The sequence below is a fragment of the Arvicola amphibius genome, chromosome 15, assembly GCF_903992535.2.
Source record: "Arvicola amphibius chromosome 15, mArvAmp1.2, whole genome shotgun sequence".
NCBI lineage: Eukaryota > Metazoa > Chordata > Mammalia > Rodentia > Cricetidae > Arvicola > Arvicola amphibius.
Genome location: NC_052061.1, coordinates 42,871,299 through 42,890,255, shown reverse-complemented (window position 1 = coordinate 42,890,255; position 18,957 = coordinate 42,871,299). Strand labels below are relative to the sequence as shown.

The 18,957-nt window shown below is 44.0% G+C and overlaps 1 protein-coding gene across 1 annotated transcript in view; it reads left to right on the top strand.

Moving 5' to 3' along the window:
* Window positions 1-874: 874 nt before the first annotated feature.
* Window positions 875-18,957, top strand: part of Cdyl2 (chromodomain Y like 2) — a 158,823-nt gene continuing 140,740 nt past the window's right edge. The window contains exon 1 of the mRNA XM_038313282.1: window positions 875-966. Coding sequence (XP_038169210.1) covers window positions 943-966 — 24 coding nt within the window. The 5' untranslated portion in view covers window positions 875-942. The remainder of the gene's footprint in view (window positions 967-18,957) is intronic.

The window sequence follows — 18,957 nt, the reverse complement described above, 5'->3', positions numbered from 1 at the left end:
GGAAAGGCCACACTTGGTGGGAAAGGCCACTATGTACCTGGCTCTCCATGGAGCTTGTGAATGGGGCACTTCACCTCTCCTCTTCTCAAAAAACCCATCCTGGAAACAAGGGCCCCTTTAGTTCCGAGGGGCCAGGTCTCCTAAGACCGTGTCCAGTCTCCTTTCCTGGAAAGAGGAGAGTCGGGTACTTCTGGAGCAAGGAGTGGGACCTAAGAGGGGCTCCCTTCCCTGCGACGTGCAGGTAGAGTCCTGCCTCCAAGCCTCCTCTTCGCAGCTCGGCCAGGTCATGCGGGTTGGGCACCTGGCCGGGCACTTTGGGGGCCCTCGCGGCCGCGCGCGCGCGCGGTCCGGCTCGGGAACGGTCCCCGTGCTCGGCCGGTGGTGGCCGCCGCCCCCTCCGCCCCGGGGGCCGGGCCGGGCTCCGGGGAGGCGGGGACTCGCCCAGTGGCAGCAGCGTCCGGGAGGGCGGCGGGCGCGGGGCGTCTTCCTGCAGGCGGCGCCGGGGCGAGCCGAGCGCTGCAGTCACCGGCCTTGGGACGCGGGGGGCCCGGGCGCTCGGGGGACCGCGTCCGAGGCTTGGGGCGCGCTGCGCAGCCGTCGGTCGCCGCTGCCCGCGCTCGTGTGTCGCTGCAATCGCCGCGGCCGCCGCCGGTTACGCCAGCCCCGCCGCCGCCCGCTCCGATTCTGCGCACAGGCGGCCCCCAAGCCTGTCATTCTGCAAAAACACAGTTTACTCAACACGCCGCACACACTCGCGCGCACACATACACACACACAGACACACAGACACAGACGCGCGCGCGCGCGCACACACACATACACACACGCACGCACACACGCGCTCACGCGCGCGCGTAGTCCGGGCCCCCCGCGCGCACACGCACGGGAGCGCGCGAGCGAGCAAGACGCGCACACCCGGCGAGCCAAGTTCCGCAGCCTGGCATGGCTTCTGGGGACCTTTACGAGGTACGGGGACGCCGGGGCGCGGGCGGCGCCGGGGAACCGGGCCGGGCCGAGCCGGGTGCGAGCGGAGTCCTGAGCCCTCGGGTGGCGGCGCCGGGGATCGGAGGGCGGCGGGGGGACCCGAGGGTGTCGGCGGACCCGAGGGTGGCGGCGGGGACCGGAGGGTGGCGGGGGGCCCGGCGCGCCTCCCGCCACCGCCTCCCGCGGCGCCCGCTCCCTCTTTCTCTTTCTCTCGCGCACACACTCTCTTACTCCATCTACTTTGCGGCCTTGGAGAGGGGAAGGAGGAAGCCGGGCGGAGCCGGGGCGGAGGGAGGGAAGGTAGCGGTCCCGGGGAGGTGCTTGCTCAGCCTCGACGAGCCGCCCCAAGTGTGCAGAAAAGTACAGGTAAAAAAAAGAAAGAAAAAAAAAAAGGAAAAAAAAAAAGTCGCCGCCGGACGTGCGAGGGAATGCAGGGGGCCTCGCTGCGGACGGCCCAATTTAGGGGTGCCGAGCCCCTGGGGGTGCGCGGGTCTGAACTGGCTGGGGAGGAGAAGGTGGGTGATTGCAGGGGAGCCAGGCTTCAGGGGAGGGGAATGCAAAGGAGACGAGTGCTGGGGCGTAGTGGGGGGGGGGGTGCTCAAGGGACACTACTCTTGCCTGCACAGGGGCCACTGAGTGCCTGCCCCCTCCCCCCACCTGCTGCCTAGTGCCCCCCTTCTTCGGGCTCTGGAGCTCTCCTTGCAGGGTCTTGGTGGCGGCCTCTGCTGTTTCCATGCTTCTCAGGATGAAAGGGGAGCTGCAGAGGGACCCCCCCCAGGTGGGACGTGGAAGTTGTATGTGGGTGGTCAGACTTGTCAGGGGACATGAGTGTGAATCCTGTTCCCAGGACTCGCTAGCACACTCAGGGGCTAATACTTGTCTCCAAGGCCATACAGGTAGTAGTGGGCACTGGAGATTTTGAAATCGGTTCAAAATGTTGAAAGAAGACATCCATCTGTCATCTTCTGAACAATAGAGAAATACCATGGTCTCCGGGGAGAGAAGGCTTAGCTAGCTTTGGGACCACAACTGTTCTTGCGTGGGATTTGGACCGTTGGACAAACAAGAATCCACCACCAATCCCGAGGGAGGATGCCCGTAGAAGGTGTTCCTTCTCAAGAGAAGGTTCTGAATAAAGACGCCAAAGGGACTGGCCACCCTCTACCAGGAGGCCTGTAGATACTGAAAGAAACCAGTGTTAAGGGTCACTTTGGGCCTCCCACCCCACCCTATGGTTGAATCCTTCACAGTGGTTGTCTTTCTTCAGGCTGTCGTCTAAATTATCGTACAGCCCTAGAACAGGTTGGGTTAACCTTTTGGGTAAGAGACTGCAGTGGTGATCCACTGTTAGCTCGGTCCCTGGGCTGTCGGAGAAGCCCAAGCTTCCCAGACGGTAGATTTGGCTGACCGGTATGAGAGTGGAAGACAGGCCAGTAGGTATCTTGGCTTCCTGTGAATCCAGAGCCTTTGGGATGATTCTTGTCTTGGTGTGGCCCAGTGATGGATTACTGGCCATCAGGGTCAGGTGGGACCCATGTTAAAAAATAAGTTGGTCTCTCTTTTACTCCATGGCCTTCCTTATACTTGATGATCGAGAAGCCAGGGTTGACTGGAAACCTGGCGAGACACTGACAGATGGGGCCAGTGAGCCACCCAAAGAGCCACTGACCTTTTTCAAGATGGTAGGGGCAGTTTCAGAAACCAAAAGTCAAAACCCAGCGGAATGCAAGCGTTTGACCAAACTCCCCGAACAAGAACCAGCACTACCAGAACAACGGCAGAAAGTGGATGCCCTTTAGGGAAAAACAACTGACCTTGTTGGGGGTCATGGAATTTTCTCATCTGATGGTGAGTTGTCTTAGAGCCTGGGTCACAAGTGGCCTTGTGAAGACAGGAAGTGGACGTCACAGGAGACATAAGTGCTTCCCATTTGAAGTCTGAAACTTACGAACCTTCTGGGGATAATTTCTTGTTGAATGTCCATCTGAAAGTGCCGTTCTTAACCTTGCTAATTATAGTCACCAGATGAGTCTGTGAGGATGGGAGTTTCCACAGTGGCCTTGAACCATCTCAGCAACTCAGGAGTGCTTATTGTAGTTCAATAAGCAGGACAATAATAACAATTACTTCTGTGGTGGTGGGTAATTGTATACGATATAAAATGGTTTTCCCGTGGCTGATTATTTGCGCAGCCATTACTAGGAGGGCTAAATTGCATTATGAGACTATAACCAATGTCAAGGCTTTTATTGCCTGTGCCTCCATTGCATAACATAGACTGAGGGATTTAATTGGTTGTTCAAATTTAACTTAAAAGCAAGGAGTGCCAAATGTGCCTCAGTAATATAATTCTAGCTGTAAAGTTGTATACATTAGAAATAGCCTGTTGATTAAGAAAAATAATCTGGGAATACTCAGTGTAGGTCCTGACCTTAAAGGAAATAAAAACGACACCTTATTCTATATGCTGATATTTTCTTAACTCAATATCATACTTGAGAGTATGTAAAATGTCTTATCATAACTTTTAATCAATAAACCATATTTTAAGTGGGCTAGGAGTGATGATCTTTGTAATACAGAATTCATCTGGGTGCCTGCTGACATTACCTTTGACTTTTTTTTTTTTGGTTTTTTGAGACAGGGTTTTCCTGTAGCTTCTAGAGCCTGTCCTGAAACTAGCTCTTGTAGACCAGGCTGGCCTCGAACTCACAGAGATCCGCCTGCCTCTGCCTCCCGAGTGCTGGGATTAAAGGCGTGCGCCACCACCCCCTTGCTACCTTTGACTTTTTATGGTGAGGGTGATGCTTGGATTGCAGAGATTGACCTTCTCTTGGGTGGTTTTAGAGACCTCAGGTTTGAAGAGCAAGCCTTCCCCAGAGAACTTGGTTGAGGGGTTGTGTGCTGGTTTTAAAGACAGCAGAAAATGAGTTCTGTTTATGTGATGATGCTCTTCAGTATTGGTGAGGAAACCTGGAGCAAGAGAAGACGGATTGCTCTGTTTTATTTTGCTGATACCAGAGCGCTCACCCTCTTCCAATGCATTCTAGCTATTGTGTATATGAAGGTTGTTTCCAATATTGATTGATGTCTTAGAGCACTGGTTCTCAACCTTCCTAATGCTGCAACCCTTTAATATAATCCCTCATGTTGTGGTGACCTCCAACCATAAAATTATTTTCATTGGTACTTTGTAACTGTGGATTTATCTCAACAACAGAAACAAAACTAGGGTGTGGTGTTATCACTGAGAGATCAGGGGAAGAAAAGGGACATAAGAATGCCAACGATCTCTCAATGTGTTCTCTGTTTACTGCGCCCAGTTTTCTGTTCACTGACAAGAGTCATGAGTATGAGTGAATGAATTTGTGAGGAGTTAGGGAGCAAGAAAAAGACACAATAATTGGCTTCCTTGTGTCACAGATGATGTGTCCTTGATACCCAACCACCTTGGCAAATGGTTGACTCAGCCAGGGATGGAAAATTCTAGTATCTTCTAGATCCAGATTTATAAAGTAAAAGGGGGGGGGGTCATGAGTGCTTCTGTATAGGGAGCATTGTGGGAAAAGACAAACTAAAAATCTTCTGCTCTATCTGTTAGTATTCAATGACACTTTTCATACCTAGCAATGAGACAAGACACACACACACACACACACACACACACACACACACAGAGAGAGAGAGAGAGAGAGAGAGAGAGAGAGGCAAACACACACATGTATGAGTGAGGAAAGATACACTTCCACATTACACAATCCATCATCGTGAGAAAGGCCAGTGCAGGATCTCAAAGCAGGAACTACAGGGCAGGAACTGAAGCAGAGACAGAGGAATGCTACTTACTGACTTGCTCCCTATGGCTTGATCAGCATTAGCCTTCTTTCTTATTTAGTGCAGTTACTGACCATAAAAGTTGAGTTATGAAAAAGATATCTCTTCCTACATGATAGTGTTTTCCTAATTAAATATTATAATAGACTGTACATAAAATAACTTATAATCTTTAACCAATAAGCCATATTTTGCATGGGCTAGGAGTAATGACCTGCTTCTTATATAACCCAAGACTATTATTGTCTGTCCATGGGTGGAACAACCCACATTGGGCTTGTCCCTCTCACATCAAGAAGATACCTCACAGGCATGTGCACAGTCTGATGCAGGCAGTCCTTCAGTTGAAGTTCCCTTTTCCCAGGTGCCTTTGGTTTTTGCTGAGACTGATGGAATCGACACAGCGCACACCACGAATAGGGTGGTTCAGTTCTTTCTCTAGAAGTGTGTCTGGGTGCCTTTAAGAGAAGCCAGCTATCTTCCCCTGAAAGGGTAAACTGCATTTAAACCTCCACCATGTGGTTTTCCTTGCTGTTGAGTGATGTTTTACATCCCTTACCCTTGACTAGTTGAATGAAAGACATGAAGGACAAAATGTTCAAAGAGGATGCTTTTTTTTGTGTGTGTGCATTGGCTGAGATGATGCATATTGTTCCAGACTCTGTTGATGCTTCCTAAAGCTCTATCTCCAAAAAAATGGCTGTATCTTTTTTTTTGGGTGAAGGGTGGTGTGACATATATTTCTCCTTCCTTATGTTCAGAGCTATACGTGTACAATTTTATGTGTGTTTGCACAGCGTATGTAATGTTTTTTTATTCCAAATAAAAACTACTGAATATTTCTCCTTTGTTAAAAGACATTGACTTTAGTTGCATATGAACTCTACAGTAGTCTTGAGCACAGGTCTCTGCCTTGTGGTAGGGTGTGTGCAACCTGTGTTCTACAGAGTCACACATTAGAAGTATCAGAACTTGCAGAAGGAGACAACACTGGAGCAGATCATGGAAAATGTATGCAACTTTGCACCCATAACATTGACTAAGCTTCAAATAAATCTAATAGGAATATATTGGCTGGTGGGTCCCTCATTAAGTCCAACAGTCCTTTACAGTGTTCTGGTAGAGCAGACAATTCCTTGGTTCTCTGTAGACTGCCCAGAGCATTCACTTCAAATAAACACGATTTCTGATAAAGTTAACTCTGGCCCATTGCTTTATTCATTCACCCAAGTGGAGGCCAGTGTTTTCGGGTTCTTCCAGCTTGACTATACAACACAGCATGGTGGTGGTGGCACTGTATAAGTTAGCACGCGTGTATGACTGAGCAGATTTCCCACTTCATGCTAGTGTTTCCATCCATTGTTGAGTTTCTTTCCTTGTGAGAGAGCTTGCCCATGAGTGCTGCAAGTATTAATATTAACAGGTTGAAGAAATGGCATCTCAACCTATACAACTTTCTTGTATTTGCTGATGTCATTCACCTAATTAATTATTCTCATCTAAGGACCTTCTTGTCAAAGATAGGAATTCTTAAATCTCTACACACATGTCTTTCAAGGATGATATACTAGTTGAGTTGGAATCTTGGGATCATAGTACAATAGTACATAGTCCAGTGAATGTGGACTAGGTATTTGATTCTCCAGTGGAGATCCATTGGCTTATTTTTAAGCAGATTTTTTTTATGTTATTCTTTACTGCATAAGGTGATTTCTTCAAGACCTTAAGCTGTCCTTGAAGGGAGATAAAAAGGACTCTTGTAGCCTGACCAAATTTTAAAAACAGCTCAGGGCTGGGTGATTATAGAAAGGCTTAATAGTAGAGACATGTGATTAGATTCAAAACCTCTCTTGGACACTGAAAGGGGTCTGTGTTGGTGCTGAATTTGTAGCACCATCATCCATTAATGTTTCATATTTATAAACCAAAAATGTATGCCTATAACTAGGGAAATGATGGTGGTGTCCCCTAAAAGCTATGGTCTAGTGGGGGAAAGTCAGTGGTAAAAGTATTCTATGGGGAAGATGAGCCATTCAGCATGATGTTGAGGGATATATATGATTCAGGCTGGGGAAATGAGAGACGGTTTCCCAGAGGAGACTCAGCTAGGAAATGAATGTGGACAGATCTTTGGTACCTAAACTATTATCCTATCAGGATTTTTAATGAAAGGTCAGTTTTCTCATTAATGTATTACATTTTTGGTAACCAATCTCTATTATGGGGCATCTACATTGTTTCTATTTGTAAGATATTATGCACTTTTGTCATGAATGTCCAAAACCATCATTCTTTATATGTTTAGAACTGTTTTTTACCTATTATTACGAGATTATGAGAAATGATAGTTTGAAGAATGTGAATATTTTTACTACTCTTGATTCTTGTGTTGGTTTGAAAGAAAATGGCCCCAAAGGGAATGGCACTATTAGGAAGTGTAGCCATGTGGAATAGGTGTAGTCTTTTTGGAGGAAGTGTGTGGCTGTAGAGGTGGACTTTGAGGTATCACGTATGCTCAAGACACCACCCAGTGAGACAGTTCACTTCCTGCTGCCTGCAATATGTAGAACTCTCAGTTACCTCTCCAGCACCATTTCTGCCTGCGGGTTGCCATGTCCCACCATGATGATAATGGACTGAACCTCTGAACCGTAAGTGAGCCACCCCAGTTAAAGGCTTTCCTTTACAAGAGTTGCTGTGGTCATGGTGTCTCTTCACAGCAATAGGAACCCTAAGTAAGACAATTCCTAACCTGAGATTTCCCTTACTAAAAGGACAGTTGATTAAATTAGAGGAAGCATAGGAGCAGGTTGACTGGCCAACAATGTTGCATTCTGTTTTAATAACTGGAAGGGGAGGCAGTGGTGGCTGAATGGGAGTGATAATGAGAATGGAGAGAAATGGGCAAGATTGGAAGATTTTAAAGGGATTAGCATAGTTTGGTTTATCAGTCAAGTCTATATGCTGCAGGTGTAATATTCAAAATATAGTAACAACCTAGCTTTAACACGATGCATTCTTTTTTTTTTTTTTTTTTTTTTTTTTTTTTTTTTTGGTTTTTCGAGACAGGGTTTCTCTGCAGCTTTTAGAGCCTGTCCTGGAACTAGCTCTTGTAGACCAGGCTGGTCTCGAACTCACAGAGATCCGCCTGCCTCTGCCTCCCGAGTGCTGGGATTAAAGGCGTGCGCCACCACCGCCCGGCTACGATGCATTCTTTTATATGAAAGAAAACTTGGAGTTTAGGTTTGGTATGCTATTCTGTAAAGTTCTCACGGTGTCAGGTTCCTTTTATCTATCTCCTTATCCTCAGCTGTGGCTTCTGTCCCCAAGGCTACTTCATACCCTAACCTAGCCTTAGAGCTCTAGCCATCTTTTTCAGAAGAGGGGCAAAAAGAAAGATGGAGGGCTGAATGGAATCACCTCTCCATAAACAATTGGATTCTGCTGTCATCTTATTGGCTCGACTATGTTAGCTGCAAAGGAAGCTGAGTAGAAAGCAGGGCTTTCAGTGGCAGTCTCCCTTGCCCTGCCAAAATAAAACTGTTTACCAGTGCACAGGGTAAAGAAAAGCAGGAGTTGGGGGTAGTCCCTAGGTTTCTGTTAGTCATTGGGTTCATGCTGGAACTTGGGGAGAAGTGTTGTTTGAAGGAAGTATGGAGGTAATAGAAAGGGCGGTGAGTCAGGGCGTGGGAAACACCCAAGTGTAGGTGCCCATAGCGGCAGGTACACAAACTCAGAGCTCAGGAGTAGTGTTTAGTATGGAGATAGACTGAAGAGTAGTAAATATACAGAGACTGAGTGCTGTTAGTACACAGAGTCTAGTTAAAGACCAAAGAGCAGTGTGTAAGCCTGAGTTCCAGCTCCTTGATGGGGAAAGTGGATGTTTTAGAGAAACAAAGAGTTGGCTTTCCAAGCAAGAGTCGCGAAGAACAGTGAAAGACAAGGGGCTTTGCTGTTGTGGAAATCAATGGAAGATTGAATTTTGAGAGAGAGAGAGAGAGAGAGAGAGAGAGAGAGAGAGAGAGAGAGAGAGAGAGAGAGAGAGAGAGAGAAGCAAGCTAGTAGTGTCCTCGGATTGAGCAACCAATAAGGCAACTGTGGGATGCAGCTGTCCCATTCAGTGTGATGGGGGTTGAGAAGGGCTTGATTGCAGCTTGATGCAGTGTGGGGGATATGGATGTAGAGACATATTCCACAGGCAACTCTTTTAAGAATCTGGTGCAATGTGAAGGACAGAGTGATGCCTGCAAGACATGGGAGGAAGGAACAGCCATCTCCATCCCTCTAGTTCTACATCTGCTTTGAATGTTTTGCATAGCCAGTGATCGTGGTGTTAACTTCTACTGATCCCTTACATTCTTACGTATGACTTTCCATAAGTCTTATGAACCCCCTGATGTTGTATATGATGCCTTCTGTATTTTTTTCTTTTTTTTTTTTTTTGGTTTTTCGAGACAGGGTTTCTCTGCAGCTTTTTTAGAGCCTGGCCTGGAACTAGCTCTTGTAGACCAGGCTGGTCTCGAACTCACAGAGATCCGCCTGCCTCTGCCTCCCGAGTGCTGGGATTAAAGGTGTGCACCACCACCGCCCGGCTGTCTTCTGTAATTTAAAAAATATGTTATTTATGTATGTGTATGTGTGAGTGTGCATGTGCATGGAATCATACATATGAGTACATGTGCCCACAGAGGCCAGAAGGATGTGCTAGAGTCCCTGGAGTTGGAGATACAGGCTGTTGTGAGCTTCCTGGTGTAGGTGCTGGGAACCAAACTCAGGTCCCCTGAAGGAAAAGCGAGTGCCCCTAACACTGAGAAACCTCTCCAGTTTCAGCTTCAGTAATTTTAACAGCAGAAAAGTAGAGCATGCATTATATAGTCATCCAGAGCCTTTCTCATAAGTAAAATTGGCTCAAGGAAAAGGCCAAAGTCAAGGACTTGGAAATGAAGCTCTTCACTGAGTGCTTTACCTCAACAACATTTGTCTGAGAGAAGGGACTGAACAGCTAATCCTGTTGACAAGGGTATGTGATGCTCTGTTCTGGAATAATCTTGTACACTCTGAAGATGTGTCTTTGCCTGGGCACCTTCTGATTGTTTTAATAAAGAGCTGAATTGTAGTGCAAATTGTAATTGGTTTTAATAATAAAAACCCGGAGCTAGATAATCGGGGTAGATGCTGGAAGATCAGAGAAGTAAAGGAGCCAGTCGCTAGAGAGACATTTTTTTAACCTCCACTGAATCCTCTGACTAGAAGTGGGCAAGATCCTGTCTCAAGGAATCCTTAGACTGAATGGTCTGAGCTCTGGTCTCCTCCTGCCTTGTATTCCTCTTTCTGCTCAGCCATATCCCTTCCTGTCTCCACCTCCCTAGTGCTGGGATTAAAGGCTTGTGACTCCCAAGTACTGAGATTAAAGGTGTGAGCTACCATTGCCTGGCTCTGTTTCTCTTTTAGACTGCGTCAATCTAGGGTGGCCTTGAACTCACAGAGATCTGCCTGCCTCTGCCTCCCCGAGTGCTGGGATTAAAGGTGTGTGCTATCACTGCCTGTTCTCTTTGGCTAACTAGTGTCTGGCTCCACACTCTGATCTTCAGGAAAGCTTTATATTTAGATCACAAACAAAATATTACCACACCAAATGGCTAATATCTAGGCAGGAAGGTGGGACTTCCAGGCAGAGAGAGAGAGAGAGAGAGAGAGAGAGAGAGAGAGAGAGAGAGAGAGAGAGAGAGAGAGAGAGAGAGAGAGAGAGAGAGAGACAGAGAGAGACAGAGGAGAGATGAATCTAGGCATGGGAGAGATACCAGAGGACAGAGAGAAGAAACAGGAGGTACAAGATGGAAGAGAGGTAAAAAGTCATGAGGCAAAATGTAAGTTAATATAAAGAGGTTAATTTAAGTTATAGTGGCACACACCTAAGCTATCGGCCAAGCTTAAGTTCTCAGTTTTTGGATCAAATACCAATATAGGTTTTGCATTTTAGGTATTTCATGAATATGGTTAAAAGTTCCTAACCAGCTGACTTCAAGGGAAGTTATTGCAGCCAAAGCTTATAGACTTGAATCAGTCAGTGGACATGCCTTAACACTGTAACAGGCTTCTAGAAGAAGTGGAAATCCTACCTTTGTCCATCAGTTTAAACTGTGTCCTAGGGTTCTAATTTCCTTTCCTGATGACCTTTTGTCCCATGAATTGTTTTGTATTTGTCTCACTAGCTCTACACTGGGCAAGCCAGTTCCTTCCAGTAACCTCCTTTGTGTGTGCCTAAGTGGCTCTGCTTCTCCCTCCTCACTCTTCCACCTGATAATGCTGGGCAGCTAGATAAGCCTGTTCACCTCTGACCCTTGGTGACCACCATTATAAATGGAGACAGGCCACTTAGAATTTTGATAATGCTCCTTCTGTTTGAGTAGATTGCTTTGAGACAGAAGTTCCTGTCCTGCCTGGTCTGGCAGTTGTTCAGTCCAAAAGAAGCACACAGAGGCTTGTGTTAATGATAGACTGTTTGGCCTCTTAGCTCAGTCTTATTATTAACTAGCTCTTACAACTTAAATTAACATAATTCTTATCTATGTTTAGTCACGTGGCTTGGTGCCTTCTCTCAAGAAGGCATTTCATCTTGCTTTCTCTGTGTCTAGGTGGTGACTGTGTCTCTCTGCCTTCCCTCTTCCCAGAATTCTCTTAGTCTGATTGCTCCACCTATACCTCTTGCCTGGCTACTGGCCAATAAGCATTTTATTAAACCAGTGCGAGTCACAAATCTTTACAGTGTACAAAAGCATTATACCACAGCAAAATGCCTTGTTCAGTGTGTTTGAGTGTGTGTGTGTGTGTGTGTGTGTGTGTGTTCCAGGTAGGTCTTGGGTCTGAGAATCAGAGTTACTTGAGTCAGTTGTTGAAGGTGGAGATTGTCCAGTAGTTCTTTTCACCCTTGGCTGAGTGGTCTTGTTTCTTGAGCTTATTGTCAGCCCCCTACATTGTTCCGTTTTCCTTAACCAGTGAGTGGATGTCTGTATCTCCAGTGGTTACCACTCCAGTGAAAGGCCCATCTATTAACCACTCCTGTGTAGAGCAACAGGCTCCTGACAAGCCTTGCCATTTTATGACCAGTGTCTCCTCTAAATGGGCCCACTTAGACTTCAGTTACCACACCTATCCTAGAATCTCTGTGTCAATCCATCCTCAGTTGCTTAATGAACAACTCAGGGAACTATCAGCTTGGGCACTAAAGGGGCACGTCTATGGGACTGAGGCTCTGGACCACTCACAGCCCTATCAGGAATTCCCCTACTGAGGAGCCACCACCCCATTCTTAGATTCTTCATCAGGAAATTCTCCTCTTTGATTTTGGTTTCCTTGTCCTTTAGCCTAGTGCTTTAAAATTTGCCTCAGGGGTTTTAATAACATGCTATAGAAATTATGCAAATTGTAGAGTTGGATTTAATTTAAAAATAGTCATTGAGGGCTGGAGAGATGGCTCAGTGGTTAAGAGTTCTGGATGAGAACTCAGGTAGGATTTCCAGCACCCTCATTGTGCCTCACAACCAAAATGTAGCTTTAGTTTTATGGGATCTGATGCCCTCTTCTGACCTTCATGGTACCAAATATGCCTGTGGCACACAGACATAAATGCAGGCAAAATACCAATACACATAAAAAATGTTACTGTTTAATAATCCACCAGCTAAATAGTATGTTAGCTATGTGCCTATAACTATGCAGGGTACAGATTTTGTAGCCATGAGTATCTTTTAAATTCTTTTTTTTGGAATGAGTAATTAAAATTCCAATGTCCAATTTAATTATTATTAGCATTTTTGAGAGCTTGTATTTTTATTTCCTGTGCTGGCAGCCACTCTCGAATAACCACTCAGAGTCTTAATATTAATTGTAAGTGCTTGGTCAATAGCTCAGGCTTATTACTAGCTACCTCTTAGATTTTAAATGAACCCATTTCTATTAATTTTCGTATTGCCATGTGACTCATAATTTTACCTATCCTCCAGCATGTCTTCTTCCCTCCGAGTCTCTTGGAAAGTCCTCTGACTCTTTCCTTCTTCACCCCAGCATTATGTCTGTCTCAGACTGTCTCACCCAATCTCTCCCTGCATAGCTATCAGCCAATCAGCTTTTTATTGCAATGAGAGCAATACATATTTACAGTATACAAAAATGATTATTCCATAACATTTCCCTCTTTTTATCTCATTAAAAAGGAAGGTTTAACCTTAACATGGTAAAATTATATACAACAAGAACAGTTAGCAAGAAAGAATCATAGTCACAATTATCCAGTCTATTTGCACTTGGCAAAGTATGAGAAAACACTTCATTATCTATCCTATTTTTATGAGTCCAAAGTTTTATACATAATTTGTTTCCTATCATAATTAAGGAAAGCTATAAGTTTAACTATTTAGTCTTAACTTCACCAAAGACCCCAGATGAAATGTTACCTAATGACAGGGACATCTTGCTTCCTGAACAGTCATCCAAAGTTCCTCTGTAATGTTGGAGCATCCAACTCTGGCCTGCAGGCCTAGCATATCTGACAGACTTCCTTGTGAAGCAGGGGATTTTGAAGTACTGTCTTACTTTGTCTTGGCAGAATTTTGCAGTTGCCTTTCTTGTATCCTGCTGATCTGGTTTGGACAGTATCAGCAATTGAGGCAAGGGCAGTTTTTTTTTGCCTACATGTCTAACTTTTACCATAAAGAAAACAAACTCCATACATAGTTTTTTCTATACCCATCATCTTCTTTTGAAGTAGATTGGTGCTGCCAGGAGCAGATATAGTTTACTGTCATGAAAAGTCTTAGGTTATTAAGCATATTAAATGCTATAAGAGATTATAGAATTATGGGGGCCAATTACTTTCAAACTACCACATTTCACTACCTGACCCCTATAAACTTGTAAAAATATCATAATGAAAAATGCATTTTGCCTCAACTACAAGTCTTCATCTATCACAGTCTCAACAATGTTTACAAGTCCAAAGTCTCTTCTGACACACGTGAAAATCTCTGAACTGTAATCATTTGTAAAAAAAAAAATCAAAATTGAAAATCAGATCACATACTTCCGACATATAATGGCGCAGGATATTACTTACCATTCCAAAATTCAGGGAAGGGAGCATAATGAGCAAATGCTGGACCAATGCAAGAGTGAATACCAAATGGGCAAACTCCAAACTCTGCAGCTCCATGTCTTATGTCAAAATGCTCTCCACATATCCAATTCTATTCAGCTTTGTCGACTGCAACACACTTCTTTCTCTTGGACTGGTTCCACTCCCTGTTAGCAACTCTTTTTAGCAAGCATCCCATGGACCCCCCCCCCCATCTTTAATATCTTGGGTAATTACAAAATTGCAACTGTCCAATTTCTGGGATCCACTCATGATCTTCTGGGCTCCTCTAAAGGCTCGGGTCATTTCTCCTGCTCTACCCTCTGTAGTACACACAGCTCGTCTTCTAGGCTCTGGCTGGCACCATTCCACTACTCCTGCTGCTCTTCGTGGTCATCCCATGGTACTGGCATCTCCAAACATTGGCGTCTTCTGCAACTGAGCTGCATTTTCACCAATAGCCTCCTATAGGCTCTCCTCATGGTACCAAGCTTCAACATTCTGCATGACTACTTTAGTTCTGAGCCTTCAACTGCCACTGAGGCTGCACCTTTACCAATGAATGACCTTTTCTGGCTTCTCCCAGTGCCAGACCTCAGCTGCTCTCCATCATGCCATCAAAACCAGTACCACCTGGGTGACGTTTACACATTACCAAGTCAGGCTGCCAGTATGAGGTACAACCTTAGCCGCCTCTGAAGTACAGCTTCTCTGTGCTCTCAGGAAACATTTCCCAGAAGATTTCACCTCAGTGATGCTGGTCTCTTCTTAATCAAGGCAAATTTCTTAGCTCCAGCCGAACAGCATTAAGTATTCCAGCAAGCAAAAAAAAAAAATTTTTTTTTTTTTAGTAGTTATGGTATCTTGTTAATCATAGCCACTTCTTCAGCCCCATCTAATCAGAACCACAGGATCTTAACTCCTTTCTTCTGTCCTTAACTCTAAATCCAGAATCATGTGGCCAAAACTGCCAAGTTATGCTGCTTGCTGGAGCTGGAACATGGCTCCCTTGTTTAATTACATCTCCACCAGCTTTCTGTCTTTCACTGCCTAAGCTTGGCTGTCCTGACACTTGCTCTGTAAACCAGGCTGGCCTCAAACTCAGAGATCTACCAGCCTCTGCCTATGGAATGCTAGGATTAAAGATGTTTGCCATTATCGCCTGAGGTCACCACTTCCTTTATTCCATTTCTTAATCCATTTAGTTCCTCGAACAAAGGATTTAGCTCCATTTCATTTTCTGGTGCCCCTTTTCTCCTCAAATATTTTTCCTTTCTCAACTTGCTCCTTTCATTATATATCTTAATTAGAGTTACCACTAATATCCACATGACAGAGTCTATACTAGGCTGTTTTGAGAGTTCTTCTGCTGACAGAATTAATCCAAAATTCTTCACTTTAGGCTTAGGCGGACTCTTTAGACTAGGGCAAAAGGTAACCACTACGTTCACCAAAATATCACAAGCATGATTTTTAGTCAGCATACTGAAATTCTTCTCTGAAACCTCTTGAACCAGCTCCCAACATTTCAAATTATTATCAACACCATTGTCTTCCATGCTTCTACTAGTATACCTCATTAAGCAGTACTCAAAGCATTATACTGCTTTCATAACCTAAAGTACAAATTACTTCAAACAAAAACATTGTCAGGCATATTACAACACTAGTACCAACTCCTAGTACCAACTTCTGTCTTAGTTTGGGTTTTTATTGGTATGAAGACACACCATGATCACAGAAGCACTTATAAAGAAAACATTTGAGGGACTTTCTTAAGGTATCAGAGGCTGTTGGAGGCTGCTTGTTCGTTTTCGGTTGCTCAGACCCAAAATAACCACACAGAAACTGTATTAATTAAAACACTGCCTGGCCTATTAGCTTATACATATTTCTAGCTAGCTCTTACATCTTAAATTAGCCCCATTTCTATTAATCTGTGTATCGCTACATGGTTGTGGCTGACTGATAAGCTTCCATCTGGTGTCTGTCTCCTGTGGTGGCTACATGGCATCTCCCTGACTCTGCCTACTCTCTCCTCCTCTATCTGATTGGAATTCTCACCTTGCCCTATTCTGTGCTACAATAGACCCCAAGAAGATTCCTTATTAACCAATGGTCTTCACAGCATACAGAGGGGAATCCTATATCACCTCCTCTTTTCTGTCTAAATAAAAAGGGAGGTTTTAACTTTAGCATAGTAAAGTTACATACAACAAAACAGTTATCAAACAAGAATTACAGTTACAATATTTATATCTACTTTATCTTTTATCATAACTAAGGAAAACTATAATTATACTTATCTATTTTTCATCTCCATCAGAGACTCCAGAAGGATATAATATTGCCTAAGTAAACAGAAGTGCATTGTAAGCAACTGTAAAATCTCTAGAATTGACAGAGACAGCTCACTGCCTGGACAGTCACCCAAAGTTCTTCTCTAACATTGGGGCATCCATATTCAGCCTATACGCTCATAGTACCTTGCAGACTTTTTCATGAAGCAGGAAATTTCAAGACCACCTATACTGACAGTTTGTCAGTAACTTTCTTCTGTATCCTGCAGAATGTCTGGCAGACTCTTTCATGGAGCAGGAACCCCAAAGGACCCTCTCACCTTTAGGCAAGGTCAGCAGTCATTTTTCTGTGGATCCTGCATGTCCAGTTCATACAGCATAACATAAAGCAGTCCAGGCAAGAGCAGTTTCTTGCCTAAATGGCTAGCAAACTCCATAATGAACATCCTCAGTGCCCATCTTATTCTTGAAGTAGATTGGTGCTGTCAGGAGCAGATGTGTCTCATTATCATGAAAAGTTCTAAGCTTTTAAAACATTTTAAATGCCCTATTCTGTTAGTCTTTGAAAGGTTTGAAGAATGCCTGTCTAACTGAAATATATATCTATTTATCTAGAAAACCTAACTACATCATGACTATTATAGATGATTATCTATTAACCTATATTTCTTAATTATGAATTACATTTTTAGATGAGCTGCACAATACCTTAATCAAGAGCAGAAATATACATAAACAAAGTTGACCTTAAACTTGTATCAATAAAAAGATTCATACCAATGCAAAGTATTCATTTCTATATTATATCTTCCTTTAAATGTAAACAAATATTTATTAACAATATTTGGGAATTTGGACATAGTACTCTCTCAACTGCTTCCTGCTTTTTGTTGGGTGAAGTAATTTTGGGGCATTCATGGAGACCTTTCAGGGGGTCTTAGTCTGTCAACCCACATAAGTCTGAAAGGAATCCATAGGTTGTCATCCTCTGTGGAAACAAATGCAAAACCATTTTTCCAAAGCAACATATCCTTAGACTCATATTTTGAAGTTAAGATACCTTTAAAATATATATGTTGGTTTAGCTTAGTGGCCTGTACGATTAAATGTCTCACTGTACTTAGCTCATTCACAGTGAAAAAATTTAAAGAAAATGCAATAATATACATAATCTAGACTCTTTGTGTATATTCCATCTTTATGTGGTTTATTTTTCTTACTCTTACTTTTTCTAAAAGGCCAATATTTTATTATCTTTACTCTTTTAGTTTACAGTTGTCCTCTTTTATATTATAACTGTCTATACTCCCTCTCTCTCAAGTCTACGTGTATTTGTTCAACATTGTGACCAATTTAGAGGTCTTTTCCATCTGGATTTGTCTTTATTGCATGCGTATCTGTATTTATTTTTTGACAGGAGCACTTATTTTTTTTTAAATGCTAACCAGGCACGGCTAGGACCAACTCCATGGTCCTGCCTGTTGGCTACACCCAGTCCAACATGACTCTTAGAGCCATGAACACTGCCCCAGTTTCCAGTAGGCAGGAGGTCTATGTCAAGCCATTAAGTAGTTTGTAACATGCCCATTTTACTGTTCGGCCTCCTGAAAGAGCCAGAGCTTTCTTACAACTAGTGTTAACTAGGAAGCCTTCCCCTAAAGAAGCTGTGCAGTTTTGCTGTTACTGCTGAGTCAGGAAGACTATCTTAAAGGAGCCACAGTGCCCATACTCACCGCCAGCAAGCAGAGTCCCCCTCAAAATGCCAGCTACCAAAAACCCATTCTTAACTCTGTTCTTTTGTGTCTAGAATTCTCTTTCAAGCTTTCTCAGGTTTTGTGTGGATGAGTCAGCTCCACGTTGGAATGCCAAGAGGTTCAGTCATTTATCATTGTGGCAGGGAACATGGAGGCATACAGGCAGAAGTGGTGCTGGAATTGATACTGCTGTATCTTGCAGGCAACAGGAAACCAACTGACACTGGGCACACATCCTCAGTATATGAAACTTCAAAGTCCACTCTCACAGTGACACACTTCCTCCAACAAGGCCATAGCCACTCCAACAAAACCACATCTTCTAATAGTGACACTCCCTATGAGATTATGGGATTATGAGGGCAAGTTACATTCAAACTACCACAATGTGCTTTGTAATTTTTTTTAAAAGCAACATTTTAGGTATGCATTGGTCTCAAAACAGTTCCTACCCACGTCTTCTCTTGTGAAGTAGAGCAGGGAAATACTCTTTGTAGTACACATCTGCCACTCACATGGCACCCAAGGATGAGGTGGTAGTGGTTGATGTATGTTCTAATGTGCAATAAATGTGTGATGTCAATGGGGTATAAAACTTTTGTATTCTTGGGCTTATTGATACGTCTAAGTCCTCTGCCTTGATTATTTGAGAGAAGGAAGGGCTGAGACCCATGGTTAGGTGTTAGAAGTCCATCCTTGAAACAGACAGACGTATAAATAAATTTTTATTCTCAAAGATTTGGTTTTCAGTGAACATAACCATACCTTGAGATTGCAAGACCACACTGTCAAAGCAACTTAAAGTAAGCCTAGCCTGATACGGCTCACAGGTACTTTTCATTGAAAATTCAAGGTCATTGTTTTTTTTCATGCACCAGCAAATCAAACACAGGAAGAAGTTGATGGATCACAGACTGCTGTAGGAAGGCAGGTAATATTATGAGGGTTCATAGAA